The sequence below is a fragment of the Stegastes partitus genome, unplaced genomic scaffold (genome assembly GCF_000690725.1).
Source record: "Stegastes partitus isolate 25-593 unplaced genomic scaffold, Stegastes_partitus-1.0.2 Scaffold346, whole genome shotgun sequence".
In the NCBI taxonomy this organism is placed as follows: domain Eukaryota; kingdom Metazoa; phylum Chordata; class Actinopteri; family Pomacentridae; genus Stegastes; species Stegastes partitus.
This window is the reverse complement of record NW_007578077.1, coordinates 40242-66617: the sequence shown is the minus strand read 5'-3', so window position 1 is coordinate 66617 and position 26376 is coordinate 40242. Positions and strand designations below refer to the sequence as shown.

Below are 26376 nucleotides of genomic sequence, written 5' to 3'. Positions count from 1 at the left end.
GTTCAAAATGACACCAAAACACCTTTTTTAAAAAAGGATATACCAAGCGTTATCTACCTATGTCTTTGGCTTGTGATGGCAGAGGTCGCCGCCACTGTGTGACAAACTTGTAGGCGTCCAAACGAATCTCGATGATGTTGTTGAGCAGCGCCAAGAGAGGGGCGAGAGGAAAAGCTGCCACGAAGATGGTGGTGAAGCCAAACTGTAAGACTGAAACAAAGAAAGCACAAGCGTTTTTTTATGTTCATCATGTTTGCAAACTGTTGCTTTGAACCTATAATTTTAGAATATAGAGTCATTAATTATAAAAGATCAATAGTTCTTCCTCTCCTCCGGCAAATTTTTAGCTATTTACCACAGACTGTATTTAAAAAACAGATGTAGCCTCCAGGTCTGAAAGGTCAAGCCAATGAAAAGGTTAAGCCTGCATTCTTTCAAACAGCCAGCAGGGGGCGACTCCTCCGATTGCAAAAACAGGTCCAGTTGTATAAAGTCTATAACAGCAGTCTTCAACCTTTTTTTGCACCACGGACCAGTTTTAAGCAAGAACATTTTCTACGGACCGGTCATCGCACACAACAAAAATTAATCGTTTTAACTATTAGGACGTGTCATAAACAAACAAAATTACCTTTTATTGCTAAATATGTGTTTACTTTTTCTTCTGTCTCAGCATCGAGTCTCTCCCACTTTTAAAGAAGCTCTTTTTTTATTCATTTTGGCAGCGGCGGTTAAACTGACGGCTTCATTTAGCGGTGGGGCGTAAAAACATACAGTCAAGTGCAGGAAACAAGCACAGAAGTGATGGGAAGATGAGCTACTCATTTTTCAAAATAAAACACCCTGCAGAGTCCGCTGGAAATAAAAATTAACCAATAAAACATTTTTACTCTTTCTGTGCGGCCCAGTACTAAATGACCTACGGCCCGGTACCAGTCCGCGGCCCAGTGGTTGGGGACCGCTGGTCTATGAGAAAATGATCTCAATCTTCACTTTTAGGTCTCCTTTAAGACAACACAATGTTCATTTTACAAATTATGGTCCCATTTACAGTAAAATAGACAATAAAGCAGGGCTACCTTGTAACTAACATGTCACTCATTATATAGGGTTGGAAAGTGTCCTCAGGTTCTCAGTCACATCCAGACCTCACTACTCACATACAATTTTGAAAGACCAACATAGTGATGCCAAATTCTAAATTCGAGGCTTGACGATTGGCAGTCATCCACGAACCAAAGGGTGACATCACAGGGGCTACATGAAATGACAGCATCTGGCTACTTGCATTGTGGTTATCTATTGTACATTTGTTGAATCATTTGGATTTTTAGTCAGGATATACAAATGTTTATGGCCTTTTTGACTTCTGATATCTCGCTAAAATATGTAAAGTCTGCAATGTCACAAACAGGGCAGTGATCAACTGAGCAGCTAACCGAAGAGCAAATTTGTTTTTGTTTTTTTTTAATACCGTTTCGAGTCCTCGTGAATTCCCACACACAAGCACCACAAGTGTGACGTCAGTTAAGTCTGTGAGGGTTCAGTGTTGAGGCCTCAGATTGGGATTGCGCCACTGTGCTCAGCAGCCTGGTAGCCAGCTTTGTCTCTCTGCTGTTTGGTGTCTGGCATCTAGTGTACAGGTAGTTTATCAGAGCTTTTTCACCAAAATTGTCTGCTGAGCTCAGTTAGACTGGACCGAAACAGTAAAGCTGCAGGATGGAAAATCACAACAGTGAGCCAAAAGATACCAGAGTGTTTCTTAAAGCTGGTCACTATGAGCTTCTACTTCACACACTTTTTGCCCCTTGTTTACATAAAACATGAGGAGCCTGCTTGGTAAAAGGTAATCCAGCCAGTCACAAAATGTAAATGAGAACTTCATACAGGTGGGTAAAATAGAGAGAGGAGAGAAACAAAAAAAGCCGTGAACACGTGGAAAAGCGTCCAGCTCAGACTCAATCCAGCTGAAGTCAGTGTCACAATTACATAACATGGATTGTAGCTGCTGGGTCATAAAATGAAAAAAAAATAAAAAATTGCTTAGAAAATTCTATCACAGAAGATTAAACCGTGGAGTACATTTGAGGATAACTTTAAAATCCAAAATTGATATTAAATGTCGTGTCACTAACGTGGGCGAGGTTTATCGGGTTTATCGGTGTTAAACACACAAAGAAATGTTTGCAGTGTGCTCGAGGTGCAACGTACTCATCTCCAGGTATTCATCGAACAGTCCGTAGGCATTCATCGGCTGCAGGTGGTAATCCCTCTCCCACTGCGGGAAGCTGGCCTTGGCGTTCTGGCCGTGTTCTCTCCTCAGCCTCCGCCGCGTCCACCAGTTCTGGATCAGCCTGACAAATCAGCAACACGGGGTGACCCAGTTGGTTCTGTCGTTATTCTGTTATTATAGTCCAGCTGGTCAGGAACACTGAAGACTGCTGCTAAATTAATATTTGTGTGTTGTCATTCAGTTTGGGAAATTACTGGTGTGTGTGTGTGTGTGTGTGTGTGTGTGTATAATCTGCAGATTGGTCAGCTGGACAAGTCCACACAAATCCAGCAGAGGCTAACATGAATGTCATTAGCTCTGCAAGTGTTATTAAAAACAAACCATAAACAAACAGATGAACGTTTTTGCTTTGATTACATTTTATCCTGAGAAAAACATGAATGTTTAACTACATTTGATGGCAATCCAGTCGTTAGGTGCCCACGTTTTTTTTTATGAAGATATGTTTGGATTCCCCCTCATAGACACACTTGCTCAGTCTCTACACAGTGTTTGCTACAGAGAAGACTCACGAGGGGGAAAAGGGCAGATAGCCGTGGATACATTTCTGATTTGGATGCAGCGCCGATACATAATTACGTGCCAGATAGTCGCAATTATCTCTACCGCATAAACAAACGCCATAACATCTGCAGCACATTCAAGGCCACGGGCACCGCAACATTTATATTTTTGGACACGTGCCAAGCAGCAATCTCTGGGCCTGAAACATGAAACCAATGCAAAGGAGCCAAAAGTTAAAGTTCCTCAAATGTCCACGTGAGACTGGCTCCAGTTCCTACTTACCCTCATGTTAAAATGCCCAACTTTACAGTAGAAATACACACGTTTACATCCTGCTACAACAAACAGTTTTAGCCTCTATAGCTTATTTTATTTTTCGTGACAACTGTACCGGGGTTCAATGTTTATATTTCTCACTCGTTTAAATTGTATTAAGCCTTAAAGCAAGGGTGGGCAATCCTGGTCCTGGAGGGCCACAATCCTGCATGTTTTAGATGTGTCCCTCTTCCAACACACCTGATTCAAATGATCAGCTCATCATCAAGCTCTGCAGAAGCCTGATAAAGATCCTGATCATTTCAGGTGTGTTGGAAGACACACAAGAAACATCTAAAACATGCAGGACGGTGGCCCTCCAGGACCAGGATTGGACACCCCTTCCTTAAAGTTATGCATAGTTAGGGTGTGGCCACTTTAAATGACAGGTGGGTACTGTCATAGGAAAGTCCATAGTCCTGAGATGTTTGCATGACCCACATCAACTTCACTCACACTCGCTCATTTTTGGATAAGCTGGAAGTAATGAGAGGTCAGGAGACTGAGACTATTAATGCTTATTGGTGAAAGTCAGAAAGCCAGAAAGGACGACGAGTGTAGTTTTTTCTACCCTCTCCATGTTCTGGTTCAGTACCAGTCTTCTCCTCTCTAACGTCACCATCAACAACATTAAATATTGTTTATTACATGCTCAGAACCGGAGTTACGTCCCCAGTAACTGGTTGTCAGTGTCTTGGTGGACTTTGAGGTAACGTCAAACCTTTTGGTTCCGACACAGAAACAGAAAGACTGCAAGGGCCAATTACAGAGCCATTCCTGTAAACGTTTGCACCACCTTGCCCCTGTCCTGAGCTCCTGCAAAGCTCCCTCTTGCCATCCCTTGACCGACACTACAACGTATTCTAACATGAACTATGAGAGATGACCACACTACACCAGTCCTTGCTGCCCTTCACTGGCTACCTGTGAGTTTTAGAATTGATTTTAACTTTTCACTGTTTGTTTTTAAAGCCTTGAATGGCTGGACTCCTGCCTACATCCAGGAACTATTAATTCACCATGAGCCTGAAAACCACCGGCGGGACCCTTCTGAAGGTCCCTAAGTCCTGTTTCATCACTAAAGGTGACCGAGCCTTCGCAGTTTGGGTCACCAAGCTCTGTAACGTCCTGTCTGAAGACCTCAGGCAGGCAAACTCAGTGTCTTCTTCTAAATCACTTCTTAAAACTCACTTTTATCGTTTGGCCTTTTCTTAACTGTTGGTTTTATTTATATAATTTTACTGTGTTCTTATGGGCTCTTACTGTTTCAAATTTTAGTTTTATCTTACTTGTTTTTACTGTAAAGCCCTTTGAAGCTGGTCGTCTTGAAAGGCGCTACAAATAAAATTATTATTGTTACATTTCTTTCATTATCAAGACTCCAAAAATACAAGGGGAACTCACGGATAGCCGAGCTCCATGAAGTTGTTCCACGTCTGTTTTAGCACCATAATGATCCCCATCTGCATACAGAGGTCAATGAGGCAGCCGCTGGGGTGGCACTGCAGAGACACGGGGTAAAGAGAAAGAGACAGTGTCACATTAAGCTCTTACCTTTGCTAACAACGGAATATTTAAAATGTAAGGAAAGGTTGGAAACACTCTGCATTGCAGTAGAAACTCTTGTCATTAGTCTCAAGCTTTGCAGGCATCACGAAGTGGGGAACATCGAGGTGATGTTGGAGAGTCTGTAGTCACGATGATCATTATTCATACATGCACCATGACTTCTCTCTGCAGCTTTGCGCATTGAAAGGCAGTAAGTTCTCCAATGCTGCCGTGATGCTGTGGGACCACAAAAGGCTGAGCGGGGCTACACTTGTACTGCACATGTCACATTACAGAATGTTTTTCCATCTCTGCAGCCATGGGAACACAAATGGGAGCACATTAGCTCAGCACCTAAAAGAGTCGGCTCAGGCCTTTTGTCCCCTCGGACCACTTCATTGTGTGATTTTTCCCTGCATGTTCCCATAAGTGCCGCTTACTGCTGATGGGGGTTAAACGCCTGGTGGTTGGCCACGCAGTAATAGCTTAATGTCCAATTCTGAAATACTTGCATCCATAATGCTTTGCTGTTATTCCCCAACGGGACAAGCAAAGTGATTACTCACTTCTTCCAGTTTCCAGCGATTGATGAGGCGTAGATATGCACCAGGCCGGCCTGTGAATCTGTCAACCAAGGAAAAAGCACACCAAGAGTTACTGCATCACAAATAATGCAATGGAACAAAAAAAACCTCTGAGATTGCTGTATTTATGTCATAAAATTTTCTGTTATAAATTTTTTTAATCTTTATAATGAGACATGAGTTGTCTGGCACTATAAGAGCTGTGACTGCTTCACATCTCTTAGGAAGCTCAGTGAAGACAGAGTAAATAATTCTGGTGATGTTCCATCTGTTTCGTCTGTCACTTAGTTGACATGCACACCTACATTCCTGCGTCACCCGAAAATGTGAGTGGGTTTACCAGTGAATTTAAATGTTCACATGTCCATATGGTGTTCATTCATATGTTGGAAGATACACTGCAAGTCAAAGAAGCAGCTTACACCAGTGGTCCCCAACCACCGGGCCGCGGACCGGTACCGGGCCGTGGGTCATTTGGTACCGGGTCGCACAGATAGAATGAAAACATTTTATTTATTATTTTTATCTCCAGCGGAGTCTGCAGGATGTTTTATTTTGAAAAATATCTAGCTCGTCTTCCCGTCACTTCCGTTTGTGTTCGTTTCCCGTCACTTGACTGTCAGTTTTTATGCCCGGCTGCTAAACGAAGCCGTCAGTCAAAAACAAACGTCTCAGGAGAGCAGCTTTGGAAAGTGGGAGAGACTTAATACTGAGACAGGAGAAAAAGTAAACATGTTAAGCAATAAAAATTAATTTTATTAATTTATGAAACTTTTCAATAGAAAAAAAACCAATTATTATTTGTTATGTGCGTAATGACCGGTCCGTAGAAAAATCTCTTGCTTAAAACCGGTCCGTGGTGCAAAAAAGGTTGAAGACCGCTGGCTTACACGACGTCTGAACTGATCAGAGTCTCCAAAACACAGACTCAGACTTCCAGGATTTCACATGTAACAAACCAAAGGAACCAATCCTGTCTACTTGCAGGTTTCTGCAGATTTATCACATCATGTTCTTCTTCCTGGAGTAGTTTCACAGTGTTTGAGTCAAAGGTGAGCTGGTGTGGCAGGAATTTCATTGCTCAGCACATTCTAAAGGAAGCGAGGTGGGGTGCGGCTACATATAAAGCGTTTTCAAAAAGAATGGGATTATTTTATAGCACATTTTAATGTTCAGTGGCTCCACTCTGCAGGTTGTATCGTTTCTCTCAAAGCGTAACTTTTCCAAAACACCACCTTGGCAAAATGCAGTCGACCTACCGAAACAATATTATCTTCATATTATCATCACATTATCACTGAGTTCTGGAAGCGCACTGCATTCACCAAAGGAAAAAAAAATCTGAAGGCTCTGTGTCGCAGTTAAGATTTTTTATTGCGTAATTACAAGATCCCCAAAAAGGGTTACGGGGGTTATCCATCACTGCTACACTTGAGAGGACAGGGGTGATGGTGCTGCTGGAATTAATGCCATAAATATGAGCCTGAGTAGTAAATACTGGGAGGTGTTTTGTCACCATAGGTTCAGGAAGGAACCCCGTGAGCTGCAACACAGTCCTGCTTCTTGCCTATTAACTTGGAATATTAAGCTCACTGAATTTACAGCTTTTTGCGTCACTGCATAGAGGCCTCAGACAGCTATTACTTTGATTTTAAGTTCTATATTCCTCCCTCGTCAGTCTATTGTAGATTATCTTCTTATTATGAGATAGTCGTCTCATTGTCATAAGATCTTTTCTTAAACGTATGAGATCTGGATCTTGTAATTAACTCTGAGGTGAAAGATAAAATAGTTTCCGCCTTGATAAAAGCTCAGACTTTTAATGCAATATGACACCTGAAGCAACAAACCGCCACAGAAGAGCTGTTTGAACTCAGGGCTGGTTTCAGTCTCAGGCTGCAGTTAGTTTATAAATCCTGACCAGCTCTCCATCATCCTGTCAGTCAATTATTTATTTGTACTCCATATCTTCTGCTGTATTATTGTTGTTTACAGTTTTATTCATTTAAAGCATTTTTCCTAGGCTTTTGTGTTTCTGTGTATCTTATTCCACATCTATCTTTTACTGAGTGCACTGTGTTAAAATCACATAAAACAGGCAACTTAACTGCTATTTGTGCCACTATGGGCATCTGTTGTCACTGAGAAAGCGGAACATGCTGCCCTGTGTTTGTGAGATGTGTGTGAATTTCTCACCTTCCCAAAAAGAAGGCGATGTAGAAAGTTGAACTGTTGAGGTTAACAAATTGAAACAGGAACATCTTGAGGGTGAAGCTGTTTTCCCACTCTGACTCCGTCCGTGGCTGCTCTGTGAGTGGCACAGAGAGGAGAAACCAATAAAATCAAATATCCATGCAATTCTTTGACATGTGCATACAGAAATACACATTTTACTTAGATTGAAGGTTTATTTTACGATAATTTCCACATCCTGGATGGTTGGTGCAGCCAACTTACCTAAATTTGTGAGTAGGAGAGCAACTTTTTCATAAAGCTGAAAAAAAGGGGAAATTATAGCTGATTTGTCATTGCATTATGTGTAATTCTCTCCATTTTGACTAAGCATATACAGCTTTTAAACAAGTTGTTCTTTGCCTTTGGTTGAGTCATGATAATTACCGGGGGGAGTCAATTTGAACCAATCTTATCTCTGCACCGCTGATGCTGACGGACAGCAGAAACTCACCACGTTGAGCAGCATGATGATGCAGAAGTTGATGCACACTGCCGTGCCCGTGGTCGCCACCTGAGAGTTGTTCCTGATGAGAGCCCAGCCGAAGGCGGCGAAGGTGCTGACGGTGATCACGCGGTAAATGACGATGCCAAACACAGCGGCGATCACCACCAGGATCTGTGACAGCATAGAATGACATGAAAAACACCACTATGGAGTAAAACTACTGCACTTGCTCAGCACAAAACGAGTTATCAGGAGCTTTGCAGAACACAGTGCAAACAGGACAAAGTACCTTACATGCAGACAAGTCCAATACTGGAAGTGGAAATAAGAAACTGTGCTGTAGCAAAGACACATTCAGTATGAGGTTTGTTTATCAAGCATTTGTTAACTGGCTTCTGTGCAAACAAAATAGGAATTAATATGAAAATAAGCCACATAATTGAGCATTAAGGAAATGCATTTGCCAACGAATATTTAAATCCTCACAGATAAAATGTGTTGCCAACACTTTCCATTAAAATAAATGATTCTTGAAGGCAGAGTAAATACAAAGGTGAGAGTGGAGCAGCTGCAATTTGACATTTATTTACCCCATAAACTCACCATGAAGAATATTCCGGATGTTGAGACGATGAGGCGACTGTATTTGTCAGTGAAGGCCTGGTAGGGTTCAGGTTTCCCAGATATGGGGTTCATTCTCTCCTTCTTGGAGTATTTGGCCTCAAACTGGGGGCGTATTTCATCCTGAAAGACAAAAAGCTAAACATGTGAAGGGCTTCAATGGGCTACCTGTTGTAGGGACAGAGTGGGTGAAAAACACGGACTCATGCAAAATGTGAAACAAATATGAAACATGCTGTGCAGGAACAGCTTCTGTAGAATAACAACATAACAACAAGCACCATGTTTTAGAAACCAGCTGTCGAGCAGCAGCGTTCTGCTCTCTAACATCATCTCTGTTATAATTAGCTGTGTTTCGAGCTATTATGTATTCTGAATCTGTATTTCTCCACTGAACCTATGATCCTGTTTTGCACTTTTCTGCTGCACGTCCTTGAAGGTAACATGGCCGGTTAGAACTGGTTCACATCCTAGGAGACAGCAGAAACGCCTCTGTTCTATCAGTTACTTTAGATACACACCTTTTGGACAACACACACACACACACACTTTGTTTTCAATCCAGGCAGCTTCTGTTTACATTTCAGTGAACTTCCACGTGAACAGTGGTTGGCTTGTTCACGTCACAGTAACTGGCCAATCAATCTCGGCTGTGCACAAGTCCAACCTCTGTCCGGGGCAGGCCCAGCCCAAGAAGATAAATGTGAATCATTTCCAGATATCGGGGCTCCTGCTGATAGAGTTCTCGCGAGAGCTCTGTCACTCTGAGCCCAGCGCTGCCTCACTTCACCTGTGACCTAAATAAATTCTGCATCTGTGAACTGAAGATTTCTCCGGTTTGTTCTTGGGCTTCCAACTAAAGAATCAGGGTAACAGTTCCTCAGATGCAAGGAGTGCATGAAGACTCTTGTGTTCACTCTTGCAGCCAAGAGAAGAAAATTTAGTGAGCTTCGCCAGTGGCTGATTATACAAACTTTTAGGTGGAGACTATTCATTACCTAAACTCTATGTAGAACCTCGGAAACCATCTAGCTGATGGGAGGCTAAAGGATTTTTTATTTTTACCTCTAAGTTTAACATACAAGACACAATAAAACTTGAATTTTACCTCTTGGTTTTGTAGACTTTAAGTGTAGACTGGAAATGACGACGGTTTTACATTTTTAGTCCATATAAGTAATGCTAAATGTAATATTTTTCCCCCAGTTGCCTAATTTGCCATTTATTTGTGCTTTCAAAGCAGCTCTGCTTCCTGAAAATTAGTACTGCCAGTTGGGAATATATTAAGCTGTGGTCCCACTTGATTTGCACTAGACTGACTTTTGTAGCAAGAAAGCACCTAATTAGCTCTCAGTTACAGCGGTGTTTAAAATATTAAATGTGCTTCATTATAGGGGCATTGACTTCATTTTAACTCCTGAAGAAATAATTAATCCTAGGTCTGCTCACTTTTTCTCATTAGACTTAGATTTAGGCACCATGTGCTTGGTTAGATTTAGGAAAAGATCATTTTTGGGGTTAAAATCGAAAATCTTTTTGCCTGAAAGCCTTTTGAAAAGAAAACTTTTTGGCAGAAAGTATAAAGCCCTGAAGGCAAACTGCTCTCGGTGCACTTGTGTAAGAGAAGGAGAAGGTGAAGGGTGATTGGTGGCAATTAGGCAGTTATAAATTGACATGTAAAATTATTTATGTAACACTGAACACTTTGGTGCTGCACACAATTGTCAGCACTCTTTTTGCTTCGTACTGTGTTCAGAGCATATGTAGCATGTCGACCCCTTGATCTTGAAAGCATCAGTTTTTGACAAAGCCGCTGCTACGTTTTGCAGTAATCCACCTTCATGTCCAGAAGATTCGACCAAAAACCAGAATCACAGTTTGTTATCCGTCTTGTCATCTGTTCTGTACAAAGCAGACTGAGATTCTGAGTCACTCTCACACCCACAAAGAGCGGCGTTTCAAAGAACACATTCACCAGCTTAAGAATGATTGACAGACAGGAGTTGGAGGTTGATGACATGAGACGGCCAGGAACAGAATAAACCCACAAAAAATGACTGACACGACGGAATCACATTGCGACAACGGTGTAGGGTTCGAGTCGGTTTCAGCTTTCATGTGTTGAAACTGTACATTTTCTCTGAGTCATGAATTGATTTGGGTGAGATTTTCTCTGCGCAGGCTCTCAATACATCAAACCCACCTTCTTTAAATATATACCTGTAGACTGACACGGACTTAAAAAGGTTTGAGTAGGCAAGCTTTTCTCCAGGGTAGACCTGCTGTGACGGCCTCAACGTTTGAGGTGAAACTCAAAGTGCAGGAACAACTTTAGAAAGAACTTTGAATGGCTTTGTCTTTTCACATCTAAATTCTTTTTACAACATTCCTTATATTTGATTGCAAGCACATTAGCTTCAGGTACAGAAATAAGCACAGCTGCTACTTTACCTCCTCTTCCTCCCAGTCGATGAGGTCCCAGTCGTATGCGAGGACAGCTCTGCGTCTTTTCCAGAACTCCAGGAACACCGTTGCTGGAGGATGTGAATAAAACATGTTTGCATTTGAATATTTGTGTTACTACACTGAACAAAAATATGAATGCAACGCTCTGTTTTTGCTTCCATATTTCATGAGCTGAAGTCAAAGATCTGAGACTTTTTCTGTGTACACAAGAGGCCCATTTCTCCCAAATATCTTTCACAAATTTGTCTAAATCTGTCAAGATAGTCCATCCACCTCACAGGTGTGGCATAACAAGATGCTCATTAGACAGCATGATTATTGCACAGGTGTGCCTTAGGCTGACCACAATAAAAGGTAAATGTTTGTAAATGTGAAGTTTTACTGTATTGGGGGGCCAGAAAACCAGTCAGTATCTGGTGTGACCACCATTTGCCTCATGCAGTGCAACACATCTCCTTCACATAGAGTTCATCGGGTTGTTCATTGTGGCCTGTTGAATGTTGGTCCACTCCTCTTCAATGGCCAAATTGCTGGATTTAGGCAGGACCTGTAACACGCTGTCGTATACGCCGATCCAGAGCATCCCAAACATGCTCAGTGGATGACATGTCCAGTGAGTACGCTGGCCAAGCAAGAACAGGGATGTTTTCAGCTTCCAGGAAATGTATCCTGATTCTTGCAACCTGGAGTAGTGCATTATCATGCTGCAACATGAGGAGATGGTCATGGATGAACGGCACAACAATAAGCTTCAGGATCTCGTCACGGCATCTCTGTGCATTCAAAATGCCATCAGTAAAATACAACTGTATTCGTTGTCCATAACATACACCTGCCCATATCATAACCCCACCGCCACCATGGGCCACTTGACTCACAATGCTGACATCAGCAAACCGCCCACCCACATGACGCCATACAACCTGTCTGCCTTCTGCCCTGTACAGTGAAGACCAGGATTCATCCGTAAAGAGAATACCTTTCCAAAGTTCCAGACGCCATCAAATGTGAGCATTTGCCCACCCAAGCTGGTTACAACGACAAACTGCAGTCCGGTGGAGACCCCGATGAGGACAGCGAGCACGCAGACGAGCATCCCTGAGATGGTTTCTGACAGTTTGTGCAGAAATTCCTTGGTTATGCAAACCGATTGTTGCAGCAGCTGTCTGGGTGGCTGGTCTCAGACGATCTTGGAGGTGTCAGTCTGCCCCAGGGCAGCTGTGGCTACAATCATAGCTTACCACCACCAGAATGAATAACTGATTGTGTGTATGCACTTTGAGTTACTCCCTGAGTAAGAAAATCGTTCTATAAATCTATTCAGTTATTATTATTATTATTATTATACAGATGCTGGACGTGGAGGTCCTGGGCTGGTGGGGTTACATGTGGTCTGTGGTTGTGAGGCTGGTTGGCTGTACTGCCAGATTCTTTGACACTCCTTTGGAGACGGCTTATGGTAGAGAAATGAACATTCAGTTCATGGGCAGCAGCTCTGGTGGACATTCCTGCAGTCAGCAGCCAATTGCACGCTTCATCAAAACCTGCGACATCCGTGGCGTTGTGCTGTGTGACAAAACTGCACATTTTCGGGTGGCCTTTTATTGTGGCCAGCGTAAGGCACATAATCCTGCTGTCTAATCAGCATCTTGATGCCACGCCTGTGAGATGGATGGATTATCTCAGCAAAGAAAAAGTGCTCATTAACACAGATTTAGACAAATTTGTGAACAATATTTGAGAGAAATAGGCCTTTTGTGTACATAGAAAAAGTCGTAGATCTTTGAGTTCAGCCCATGAAAAATGGGAGCAAAAACAAAAGTGTTGTGTTTATATTTGTGTTCAGCGTAATAAATACTTTTCTGCTCTTACTGTTTTTCTTATTTCTTGCTGTAGCTATAATTAACTGGTCACGCTTATCACTCAAAGGTAGCAGAACAATCTGTACCAACACACTGATGACAAATGAAACTATTGTGGCTAACAGCTTAGCAAATAGTCGCCTACTTACACATTCAGCAGATGGAAGAACATTCTTTCTTGAGTCATACTTCCAGATGATGTAAATCAAACATTTGTTTTAGCTTCACTTCCTCCTTTTCATTCTGTGTTTGGTCTCCACCAACCCCTGAAGGAAGCCTTAACCTGCTGAATGCTAACCTATGAGCAAGTTAGTTTGTCGACAACTTTGTCTTTGAAAACTGTAATTAACTTTTTCAAAAATAAGTTTTTGATAAGAGTGGTGGGAGTCAATGACAATACTCAGGTTAAAGGGAGTCAAACCAACGCAATGAACTGAAAGACACTGAATTCATCGTAGAGGAAAACTGTAAATCTGGGTGATCATGTTTTTGTGAGAGCTGCATATTTCTACACTACACATAGTAGTTTGTTAACTTTTATTGGCAACAGACTATTATCGAGACAGACGGCCACCCTCCCTGAGCCTGGTTCACTCTAAGGTTTTTTCTGGTCCTTCCTGGTAAAGGGGAGTTTTTTTTGTTCCTTCCCAATGTCACCAAATGCTTCCTCAAAGGGAATCTAAAAGAAACTTTGGATTTGTTGAGTTATTCTGTTCAAAACTTGCGCAGTCTGGGCCGCCGTTATAGCTCACCTGGTTGAGCCGGTGACCCACATACAGAGGCTACAGTCCCCGATGCAGCGGCCATGGGTTTGAGTCCCGCTCATGGCCCTTTGCTGCAACCCCTTCCCCCATTCTTCTACCCCACTTTTCTGTCTCTTTTTCAACTGTCCTGTCAAATAAAGGCAAAAAGGCCAAAAAAATATCTTTAAAAACAAAACAAAACAAAAAAAAAAACTTGTGCAGTCTTGCTATGTGAAGTGCTATGAGGTGATTATGTTCAAATATAATTGATTTGAATTGAAGTCATTGAGAGAACAGCATGTTAGCACGACCTGCCTTATTTCTTTTTCTCCTATTTTCTTTTTTCTTTATGAGAATGAACCCAAACAATACGGTTGTGGGCGGACAAACCAAAACAATGAGCCGAAAGCCACTGAAACACACCACAGAGCAGAGGGAAGCTGTAGAATTGGGTGATAATTCTTTGATTCACGTTTTTACATTGACTCATTGTAAAAATAGCTAAAGTGCAGCACTTAAGTTGCAAAACTAGATAACCTAGAAAAGGTTTGTTGCACTGTGGATCAATGAGAAACACGTGCAGAATGCTAACATTGGTTCTCCACTTTCTTTGTATTAAAAAACATGCATAAATAAAAAGTACATGCACCACTCTCTGGGTGGTGGTACAATATCGCAGCAGTGTATCATCTAGTTCACTGTAGATCACAACATGCAGCTTTAAAGTTGGCTTAGATGCTCTGTTACATCCTGTTGGAACAAACAGTCAACATTGGTAAGAAATTAAAAGTAGGAGGCGACCCAAAAGGTAAAGCCATGATCAAAGCCTTCTGGATGTCATAGCGTGTGCTTGGCTCAGTCCTGAACAGTGATTACTAGTAAGACCAGCTGATTTGATCGAGGCAATCAGGCTGTTTGGAAACTCTCATGGTGCAAAGTGACACTGAAGCGCTTTTTGACCCAGTGTTTGCATGATTGCTGTCATTCTCACTGCCAGAGGGGACGGAGCTGAACAAAGTCCTGCCGATAGCTTACTTATTGCACACATGTTACCTGCCTCTCCACTGAAAACCGCTGCAGGATTTTAAAGCACGCTTTCAGTGTATTTTCTCTGTTACGTCCACATTCCTGCTGGACATACAGTAGAGTAGGATGTTGTGAACGTGGAGGCTGAGGAGGGCACTGTTTTCCACGGGGAGCCAGCTGGGGTGCACACTTCTGAGGAACGTTAATGAAGGAATTTGAGTTGATTCTCTGCGACAGTTGAACCCAAAAATACATTCATTTGGACGGCAGCACCAACGGCACAGAGAAGCAGAGACTGTAAGGTCAGTACATAAACTTTTCTGATAAAAACAGTTAAATGGAGTGTTGTCGCTGTGTTTACAGACTTCAGACTGAACTCTGACATGTCTGTGCAGCTGTAAAAACAGCACTAGTCCTCTCCAGTGGGCTTCACAGATTCATTAGAGGAACTTTGTGTAAAGTACGTCTTTTGTACTCTGGTTTGTTCACTTTATTTAAGCAGTCTCAGATCTTTTTTTGCACTCTGTCTTGAGAAATGTCATGGCCAGTTTCCTTTTGCTGTTTTTACAGTTTTAATATTAAATGATAAATAAGCTTAATATGTTGCTATTCAAAGTCAATTCATCGTTACATAACTTGAAGAAACTATTTGTTTTATAGCTTACCTCTAGTTCAGAGCTTTACAACTACTCCAAAGGTTGTTAGTATTAGTTTGTAGATAAGATAAGTGAGAGACTCAGATAATTGAAGTTAGAATTGTGCCTTCTCATACCAGAACATTTTAGATTAGAGGTTTAATGCCTTGAACTTTTTGGTACTGTTGCACACAGACCGTTAGATTTCATTAGCATTTCAAAAAACAGAGCCCACATCAAGATAAGGGAGCTCTATCTGAAATAAACGCCTTCTACACAATGCACAGGTTGACGATAGGTTGATTAAGTTTATTGTTGTCTTTTTCAAAACGACAAACAGTAGTGTGTCTGTGCGAAGCTGCACAGACGAAGCTGCTCTTTCCACCCACAGCGTGACAGGACTGTGGGTGGAAAAGGGCGCCGCTGTGGTGCAGGAGTTAAGATGCGAACTGTTAATGCAACATGCCTGCTTTGAATCAGAGCGGAGACCTTTGTGCTCAGAGATCTGTCAGGATGCCAGCATTATGTAAGAGACGTAAACAGATATGTTTTTTATCCGAGCTACCTCGTTTCATGGGTTTCAGCTTGTTGACAAGATAGAATACGATGCATCCAGAGAAAGCTTGATGTGAGGCAGGTCTGAGGCTTTACTAGTTTTTTTTTTTCCATGAACTGTTTCTTGCATCTGTTTCATTAACACCATCGTTGGTAAATGAATCCTTTACTGGAATTTTGAATTTTGGAGAGTTTCTCCATCATCCGCTCCAAAGTTGACGACACTTAAGACGACTCAGTAGCTCCTCTCCAAATCAATCCAAACCACATCTGATCCTCTTGTTGTTAGAAAACATAGTCTTACACGCGTCCTTGCCTGCACAGGGAATCACCTGGAGCAGTGAGGATATCCGCCTGATGGGGCTCCTCCAGAACCAGAACCTGACTCTGGGCTTGTCTCAGCCAGACGTCACCTACTGGGAGTCAACACCTCAACCATCATCAGCCGGTAACACGTCCAATTACTGACTTCTGAACTTCTAAAATGCAGATAATCTGGTCTGTCAATCTTTACAAGTAACACCTTGCAATTTAAAAACACACTCGTAACTCTGTTTTATAGTCTTGTATTGATTCTAACTGAGTTCCTCTATCGCTGCAATTCCCCATAAAATATTTACAGGTGGGAAACAGATCACGTTTCCACTGAGATGAACACATTGTCCGAATATATCTGAGCGTGTGAATTATTAACGCACAGTTACGCTACAGACTCTGCACTGCTTTCATTAGAGTGCAGGAGCCAAGGAACATTCAGTCATTTGTGATTTCTCTATCTGGGATATGAACCCTGTGTATGATACGTTGAAGCTCATGTGCTCATGTGTTCGTGCCTCTCCTCTTGTCTCCTCCTCCTCCGACAGTCAACAACACCGTCATCGTGCTGGCCGTGCTGACCTTTGTCCTCCAGCTGTGCTTAGTTCTGTTCTTCATGCTGAGATGTTGGAGATTCGACAACAGAGTACGAGAGGCTCTCAAACACCCAGACGCTGAGAACAAAATCACCGGTGAGTGGTTTTGCTGCAGAGGTTTTAGTTTGTAGTTTAGGTTGGTATTCAGAGTTAATGAAATTAACAGAAAGTTCTGATGCTATTGGGACATCTACACTTGGGAGTAACAACAAGAGACACCTGACTCTAACTGCAATGCAATGCTTCAAATATAGGTACAGTCGTGACTCGATAATCCAACACTAAATGTAAAACCTTCTTTTATGTCGGATAGCAAGGCTGTCGGATTGTCAAGACGGAGGTCCAGATACAAGGAGGGCTTGATGCTGGAAGGCTCATTTGTTGTTATTATTGTTCATAGTTGTTATAATAACTAGTAGGACTGGTCCCAATAGCACTTTCTGGTCTCTTGATATTCAGGCCCAATTAATGATGAATATCCGAATATTCTGTGTGGTCTGGGGGACACTTCCACCCCGAGGTTGTGCCCCGACGGGGTGGAAGTGGTCGGAAGGCACAGGCAGTACTTGGCTGCTGATGCTCGTTTGGTTAGCGGTCACAGTTCTGTTTCCACCATCAGTGGTGGCGGCGGCACAACCATCCATGTTTACTTCCGTAAATACTGAGCACGCTCGCTGTGTGTGACGTCGTCGTGTCCTCTTCTGCGCATGCAGGACACTTTTGGGTCGTATGAAGTTCACACAGCAGATCACATACAAGTTGTATTTAACTGGAAATGTGAACGAACTCACAGAAAAAATCAGATTTCACAAAAACATCTGAATTGAGCATTAAGTCCTGCAATGTGAACGTAGCCAATCTGTGGGATTGTTCAGTCAGATAATACAACGTTATCCTTATTTGTGACATAAAATGTCATGTCGGAGTCAGAATCCAAGGCTGTCTGTATATTAAGATTATTTTTAATGGGTTCCGTTTGTTTTTCCTAAAAACCTGTTGGATAGCAAAGTTTAGGATTGTTAAGGGTCAAATTATCGAGTCACGACTGTATATGTAGGTATAAAGGTACATATTAGATGCATCTCGGTGTGATTTTGTATAATATTGTTAATATTAAAAATTTTTGATTAAAAATATTAAGATAGCACATAAAATAAATTTGTTCAGTTAGCAGGTAACAGTGCCAAAGAGCTTCTCCCTCAAGTAGTTTGTACATCATTTTCTGCTCTGTACTGTTTTTTTTCTTTCACACCAAAGTGAATTTCCTTTTTTTGTGTGTTTCTTCAGCCCTCAGACTCTTTCACTCAGACATTTACAAACAGCCGAACTACCAGCTCTGTACTGAAGCTGCCGGTGCTTCATCACCTGCCACGTCTGCAGCCGTGGAAAAATATGAAGCCACCCCAGACACTCTGTGGTCACCTCCTATACCCTGGGACCTTGTCCAACGCTGATAAGCTCCTAAATCTTCAAAGTGGCCTTTACACAACCTAAATGCAACTGTGGATGTTCAAGGTGTAAACCCGTGTCCCAAGAAAGTGCATCACCTGGGCATTTTATATTTTTTTTGCTATGTTACATTGAAAACTATCATCACAAACGGAGATATAACCAAGATACATTTATTAATAGTTCAATCAAAGCTAACTATCATATGACAGCTGCTCTTAAATTATTCAAAAATGAGCATTTACAATCAGCAGCTTTAGTAAATGCAACATTTACGGCTGAAATGTTATCAGAAGCCGTCGATTTGCTTCAGTTTATCATTGTAAATGATCAAAACAAAATGAAAAATTCACCATAAGCCATCCTGACACAAGCAAGGGACGACTGCAGCTCTGGCAGAGCATGTTTACATCGCTAAAAGTCTTAGCTGCTGCAACATTGCATCAACCGTTCATCATCCACGCGTGTCATTTTAACTGGATGCAATCTGCAAGAAATATTGCCACATACCTCCGTTATTCAGATGACATTTACATTTTAAAGGGTGATGCACTCTCTCTGAATGCTAATGTTCTTCATAACAAACATACTGTAAACACATTTACATGAAGAGTGTTAAATGTGTAATTTTTACACGCTGTGATAACAGTTTGAATGTTGCTTTGAGATGCTTTTTCTAATGTTTTTTTTTAGTCACACCGAATTGAAGTTAAAGCTGCACGAATAAAACATTTTGTAAACAATGGATCAAATGATCACGTGTAATGTCAAAGTTGTCAATCACAAAGAAAATAAACACCAAGATTTGTTGATTAGCAGCTCACATCAGTTTAAAGGAGTGTTTTTAGCATCTTTCAGCTCATTTTTACAGTTTTTTTTTTTTTTTTTAACGTGTCCGTTCCAGCATCATAGCAAACAGAATGATGACCTGAATGCTGTGAACAGATTTACTTTGCCAAGGGGAGCTTTACAAATATAAGGCCCCTCTTGATAGTCTGATTTTTATTTAGTTATGTATGTATTCATTCCATTTTATTTTGTTCATTTATTTTGGATGCTGGATTCTTACTGAATTACATGTCATATTGCTGGACCTGAAAGAGGAAAAAGAAAAGTGTCCAAAGAAGTGCGAGAAAGAGTGAAAGGAAAGTAGGAGAAAACCAAAGAAAACAAACACACCATAATCTATGTACACCTGTACTAACACACAGCAGAGACGATCTGACGACTTTTGTGGGAAAACAGGGCCGACAATCATCAAGAGCACCTGCAAGAGATGCGGATCATTTGTACAGTTTCGTGGCCTGCAGCTTTTAGTTGTTGTTTCCAGTCAACTCTGGAAAAGGACTGATGAACCTACTGTACACTACCTGCAAAGCACCAAATAGTAGATGGACAGAGTCGCTAGCTGGTGATAACTACGGAGCAATTGTTTGCTAAAGGTTGAAGTATTTCCATCAGGAATTGGTGGAGACCAAAACAGAGCTAAAGGTTGAGTGAATGTTCCACTTTGAGTCACCAGGTGGACGGAAACATGACTCCACTTGAATGCTGTAGTTCAGGGGTGTCCAATCCTGGTCCTCGAGGGCCGCAATCCTGCAAGTTTTAGATGTTTCCCTCTTCCAACACACCTGATTCAAATGATCNGGTCCTCGAGGGCCGCAATCCTGCAAGTTTTAGATGTTTCCTTCTTCCAACACACCTGATTCAAATGATCGGGATCGTTATCCGGCATCTGCAGAGCTTGATGATGAGCTGATCATTTGAATCAGGTGTGTTGGAAGAAGGAAACATCTAAAACATGCTGGATTGCGGCTCTCGAGGACCGGAGCTTGACACCCCTGGCTGTAGTTGCTGTGTTTGACTCAGTAGGCAACTTTTTGCTTTGTGCATGTTTTGCCAAACCTGAGGGCAAAATCTTTTTTAGTGCAGGTTTGCTTTTATAGATTTCCTTAGGACACCTTAAGAGAAATGAACCGTGTGTGTAAAGCTGGTGCAGGAACAGAGACTTACCCCAGACGGCCATGAACACAGCAAAGAAAACAGTTGCTCCGTTGTCGAAGAGATGGGTGACCTTAAAATGAAGACAGGACATTCTTAACTTGATGCCAAAAACAAACAAAGACAAAACAAAGATAAACAGTTTAGGTAGACTTCCTGAACACTACATTTTAAACATTTGCTGTCAAACAGTAACCTAAAGTTGCACGCTGATAAAACCTGGTTGGCACATAAACACATCTTGAATGAATACGTGGGCCAAGTGCAGAGCAGCTGCTGGGAACACTGTGTCCCCGGTGCTCTGGTGACAGTACCTTGGCGTAGATGCAGCTGTCAGACAGTCTCAGGTAGGGGCAGTACTGATCACAGATGGGGCACATGATGATGTCAGTGGCCTGGCAGATTTCTTTGCTGGAGAACAACAAACAACATTTAGATAAGAATAGAGGAGATCTGGATTGTCATTGTGCAGGGAGCCACTAAAATCGATGTAGCAGCTCTTCAGCATAAAACAAACACAGTAAAAATCTATGAATCATAGCCCATCAAATTCCAGGAAAGCTGGTATTACAGTGTCCAGGAAGTCAAAGTGCCTTTGAGCAACACAGTGAATCCCACACTCATGCAACTCTGGACTTACTGAAAAAAAATGCAAGCAAGTAAAACACTGCATCTGTATGTGTGCTGTCGCGCTCTTATGTGTGTTATTGATGCCGTTTTGCTCTTATAAAACACCCAGACTCTCTTATGAAGTAATTACAAAGCACATTTGCCTCTACAAATGACCAGAGATAGTGGATAACATTCAGTCCCTTTGTTTCAGGTTAAGCAGCGTCCGATATTACCAATTAGAAAGGACAATTTCACTTCGTTTCCTTATCTGCAAAACCAAATTAGCTTTGCAATAAGAAAAGGTGCTTGACTCTTAACTAAACCGAGCGTTTGTGCAGCAGAGTGAGGCAGGTGTGGCTTCCTCTCCCACAGAAAGTCAGAATACAACTACCAGCTCTAGGGACACATATTTTCAAAAAAAACAGCAGAGGTGTGTTTACCTGACCTGGCAGTGCTCCAGAGTGAAAACACCGTACAGAAATACCAGCAGGCCGACCAGAGCTGCAGGAAACAGCATCCCCGTGTACCAGCCGAGCCAGGCGAAGTACAGACCAATCTTCTCTCCGAAATACCTCCTGAAACAAGAGCAGAGCGCAAGAGGAAGGAGTTTGTGATGATCTTCAGCTGGAAATTATTTAACAAGGTAAAAAGCAAACTTACATCCAGATGTCATGACAATGCTCAGCTAACTGGATTTAAAATGTGTGTAACTGTGTGTACCTGATGAGGTCCAGTGGCTGGTATTTGTACCAAACCCCCCACCAGGCCCAGCACTCGTACAGCAGGTGCCGATGGTTCTCCGCTCCATGCGTTCTGATGGAGTTCTTGCTGTGGTAGCTCCCCTGTTAAGGCGCACACAGATTAATATTCTGCGGCATACCAGTGCAAGATCCGCACATGGAATCACCAGTCTCACTGTGCATGTGACAGCGAGACGAGATGACTTCAACACAGGTGGTAACTTGAATGAGTGAAGGACTTTAAGCAGATCAGCCAAATTACCTCATGAAGAGGGAAAGCTGCCTCATACGAGCTATTGCTCAAAAGACGATTGAGCCCTGCAAAGGAAAAGAGAGAATCATGAAAGAAGAGCAACAGATGCCTGTAAGTCAAGCAGTGGAGGGGATGAAAGCACTGTCACTTTTTATTCAAAAATATGGGCATGTTGCCTGTTATTTCAGCGCGATGAGTGCAGCTCTCAGCAGAAATAGACGGTGAAAGGATCTGATAGTCATGCTGACATCCTACTGGCGGCATTGGAGCACCGACACCTTTCGCTATAGGTTCAGTGTTTAGCATATATCTGAATATGTTGCAGACATATACCGTTATATGACCATAAACACCGTGCTGCTTTGCATGTTATTAAAGGATAAAGTGGAGGCTACATGTGCACTATGTGGTCATTATAGTAAACCCCATGTCGTCTGTATTTATATAATGCTGATACATTATCAGAACAGCAGGTGAAGGGCAGGATTTTTCCAGTGCATTATCTTCCTTTATCTTCATATGAAAAAAGGTAAACTAAATTATATATGATAAAATTGACAATGAAATGAAATCAGACATTCCATCATTGGTAGCCACTATCACAGGCAAACTCTATGTAGAAAAATAGAGTGCAGCACTGCAGCAGCAGCAATGCTGAAGTGACTCTCAGTGTGGCTCATGCTTTACTCCAGTGGAGAGCTCCGGTGCTCACTGAAATGACGTGCATGTACACAAACGAGCTGCAAATACATTAATGTGTTGCATAAACAGAAACGCGTTGCAAAAGGAGAACGCTGCACATCCAGTCACACAACAGAAGTGCCACCGGCCTCTAGGGGCAGTAGTGAGCTTTTCACCTGAGAGGCAGATAACGGTGAGCAAGACAAATAACTTTAGTAGAGGGAAAACCTGTATGAAAACTTGTGTATTCTCTCATCTCCATGGATAAATATAAATAACATAGAGAACACAGGGAGACGGTAGTAAAACACCACTTCAGCACCCAAATAATCACAGTGACTGAAAAGCTAAAGAACCTAGAGGCCTGTGGCACGTCTGCTGTGTGACTGGATATGTAGTGTTTTCTTTTGCATTTGTTTTTATTTATGCAGCACGTCTGTATTTGCAGCGTTTCCCTTTTGCAGCGTGTTTCTGTTTATGCAATGCATTCATGTGTGTGCAGGTAGTTTGTGAATATGCACGTCATTTGTCAGCCACCAGAGAGAGCGCTTCACGTAGCAATGTTTCCTTTGCTCTGCATAGCTAAAACTATCTCCATAGTGGTCTGACTGCACCTCTTTATCGTTGTACTATTTCTTTAAGCCAATCATAATCATCTTGGGCAGCGATAAGTCCGGGATGCAACGATGGGGGAATAGTTTTGGTGCTTTGTGGTTGTTGTTGTTTCCCATAGCAAAGGGGACTTTGAAAACAGTCACTCTTGAGGAGATAACCTCCCTTTCTGCTATCTATTACATCTGCGCAGATAGTTGGCCTATACCTGAAGTCTACATCCAGTCAGTCTAATTACCTCAGGATGAAGACAACCAGTAAACTGTGCTTCATTGATATTTTGAAGAATCATTTCATTCATCACTGTAGATGAAAACAGGGATAAAGGCCTTAGAAGGCTCTAACAGGAATGAACGAAATAATATTAATTCTACAACAATGTTTTGAATAGGGCTAACTGAGTTGCTTTAAAACTGATATGAACAGAAGCAACCAGACAGTCAAAGGGTTCATAAAACCGTGAGCACTGATTTGAGGATTGAGTCTGAGCACCAGTTCCTGCATGTCATTCTCCTACTCTCTTTTCCCGTATTTCTTGTCATAAACGTGAACAAATTACAAGTTTAAAATTGTGAAAGCCTGATTTTTCAACAAGGCGACAGTCCCAGCAGACACAGAATTTAGTAACTATTGCACTGATCCAAAAGGCAAAGAAAAAATTAGTTGTGACTACAGCAACGAAAACTAAACTAAATCTACTTAAAAACATAATAAAGAATTGAATAACTTGGTTTCCACAACTGTTACTAGACTGATCCATACAGCTCACATGCACATATACTCTGGGAATGCTGTTGTCCAAAACTAGAAATCCTGCAAGATTTCTCAAATATGCTGCACTGAAATACGTTTTTACGATGACAGCTGATCCTGCTCACGGTGCACATACACTGAATGTCACGTACTCTCAATATTTTATACTCCCTCCCCAGTTAGTTTCCATTTGCCTTCCATTTGAAGCATTTCAATCGTTTTCAGAATGTCCAGAGAAAAACTCACCCATCTTATTTTTACCCTCTTCATATTTGACCCTCTGGAGGATGTGGTGGACGATTCGACTCCTGGTTGCGTTGTTGAAAAACGTGTCTTTGTTGTGGATGATGAAACTGCAGCGAAACGAACCGGTTATTACAAATCTGTCTGCTGTGAAGGATATGTCTTTTGTGCATGCGTAGGTTTATATGTATTTGTGCCAATTTGTATGAGAGAGGCGGCAGACAGAATTTCAAAAGGCAAAAGGAAATGGAAAATGTACCAGCCGGCAAAGTAAGATTAAGTTCAAACTGTCTCTCAGGACTGAACGCTAAAAACTCACTGATGGATTCTTGAGCGACTGAAGGGGGCAGTAAAACTCTCGTTCTCCTCAAGGTCGGGTAGAGTGTCATTTAACTTCATGGGCTTGCGGGGAAGCCAGCCTCGAAATTTGTTGATGCGTTTCTCCATCCTGCAGGAGAAGTTTCTGTTAAAGCTTAGAGTTTTAGTTTGTCAATTTATCCGCTATTTCTTAGACTGAACGCTCACCTGCTCATGAACTTGTGCCGTCGGTGCAAGTAAAAGATTTTCCTCCTGGAATACAGAAGTTACGGAGAGTAAGAAACTTAGGACAGGAATAGCTCAATACTGTAGGTAGGTACAACAATGACGAATACTGCTGCTAGCATAGTATTAGTGTTTCTATTACTGCCACAAATAGTTCTGCTTGTCATGCTGTTCACATCATAGCTGTCTGTAATAGCAGATAATAAAAACATTAAGCCATTAAACTGGACCCGACATCCGCTCCGTCAGCTCCCAGAGGAGTCCACTTAAAGTGCATCAGTCAGGTGGAGGCCGTGGGGGGACACAAGGTTGACAGGTTGGAAACAAGGCCCAACTGCATCTGTATTTAGGACTATAGGCGGTAAAGAGGTGGACGTAGCAACCAGCTCTGACAAGTAAAGCCAATGCAGTCTCAAAGTGTAATACCACCAACAGCCACTAGGTGCTGGCTCCAAAAAAGCTCTGGTTCCAATAGACTTCTATTCAAGAATCATCATAAAAAGCTGCACCAATGATTTTTTTCCACAAGCTGTTGTGATATTTTTTGTTGAAGTTCTTCCTTTTGATCAGTTTTCCAGCAGTCCATCTAAAAATAATCCCACAATTAAACAGAACTAAGGCCTTAAAGTGTGCGATATTTGGGGGCGTGGCTGGGCTGATTTCTTGCGGTTCTCCAGAAGGCTGTGCTGAGGGTGACCAGATGTCCTGCTTTGTGAGAGACACTCACACATCTCCATTGCTTTTCACACATCCCGCAAATTGAGATCCCACATTGTTATTAACAGTCAGACTCCAGTTTTGAAACACGTGTTTTCATAATCTGGCATTTATCAAATGGCTGTGTGGAGAAAGCAGTGAGGGCTGTCATCAGGGGGCTGTTTGATTGTGTCAATCACACTGGGACACAGATGCAGGTTAAGGGCGCGCCCACCAACAAGAAACAATGCAAATCAGGTCAGACCAGCACCGGTATGCAGCACGACACATGGAGGAAAGGGAGGAAAGCACGACCTGTATGGCTAAGAAAAGGAAACGCAGCTATAACAAAGACTGGGACACCATCAGTCCCTGGGTGAAACCAGTGCAAAGCGAGTCTAGTAAAGTTTTATGTGAAGTTTGGTTGAGTCATTTTTCTGTTTCACACAGAAGGGAATACGAAGTGAAACGACCCAGACAGTGCGAGACTCAACTCACAAAAAGCGTGTTGCTCAAAAGGAGGCTTCCCAGTCTATGCATACGTTCCTGCTAAAACCCAAACAAGATTCAAACACAGATAAAGTTAACAGCAGCTGAACTAACTAGCGTTTACCACCATGTGAAACACTCCCTATCATACAGGTCAGAAGACTGTGGTCATAAGCTAACATTGACCATGTTTCCAGACTCTGAGACCCCAAAGATAATGTCATGTGGTGGTACAAAGGCAGCACCCATAGTTACAGATGTGCTTGCACCTGCCTCGGTGGAGAGCTGTTTGACAGAATTAGAAGCACCAGTGGTTCAAGAGCCCCCAAGTGATAGAAAAAAAAAAAGTCCACACGCCAGTTTTTTCAGTGGCTTCAAATGCATTGAATCATGGCACGACAAAACTCTTCCCACCGTCTTTGAGATATTGGACACCAGAGCTGGGTTTGAAAAGCAAGATGCTTGACTTTTATGAGGATAGCCATGAGTCAGCTGCTACCACACACCGCCAGATTACAAGCAAGGAAAATAGCCTGCAACTGGACATGATTTCAGCTGATA

At 42.1% G+C, this 26376-nt stretch overlaps 1 protein-coding gene across 1 annotated transcript in view; it reads right to left on the bottom strand.

The window, feature by feature from the left end:
- Window positions 1-26376, bottom strand: part of LOC103358944 (anoctamin-4) — a 62756-nt gene that overhangs the window by 5069 nt on the left and 31311 nt on the right. Inside the window, exons 8-24 of the mRNA XM_008284104.1 lie at window positions 24613-24657; window positions 24407-24535; window positions 24091-24197; window positions 21808-21863; window positions 21526-21647; window positions 21246-21380; window positions 20508-20604; window positions 20206-20266; window positions 10997-11079; window positions 8528-8668; window positions 7931-8095; window positions 7702-7738; window positions 7441-7552; window positions 5227-5284; window positions 4517-4614; window positions 2212-2354; window positions 58-210 (exon numbers count right to left, since the gene is read on the bottom strand). Coding sequence (XP_008282326.1) covers window positions 58-210; window positions 2212-2354; window positions 4517-4614; window positions 5227-5284; window positions 7441-7552; window positions 7702-7738; window positions 7931-8095; window positions 8528-8668; window positions 10997-11079; window positions 20206-20266; window positions 20508-20604; window positions 21246-21380; window positions 21526-21647; window positions 21808-21863; window positions 24091-24197; window positions 24407-24535; window positions 24613-24657 — 1742 coding nt within the window. The remainder of the gene's footprint in view (window positions 1-57; window positions 211-2211; window positions 2355-4516; window positions 4615-5226; window positions 5285-7440; window positions 7553-7701; window positions 7739-7930; window positions 8096-8527; window positions 8669-10996; window positions 11080-20205; window positions 20267-20507; window positions 20605-21245; window positions 21381-21525; window positions 21648-21807; window positions 21864-24090; window positions 24198-24406; window positions 24536-24612; window positions 24658-26376) is intronic.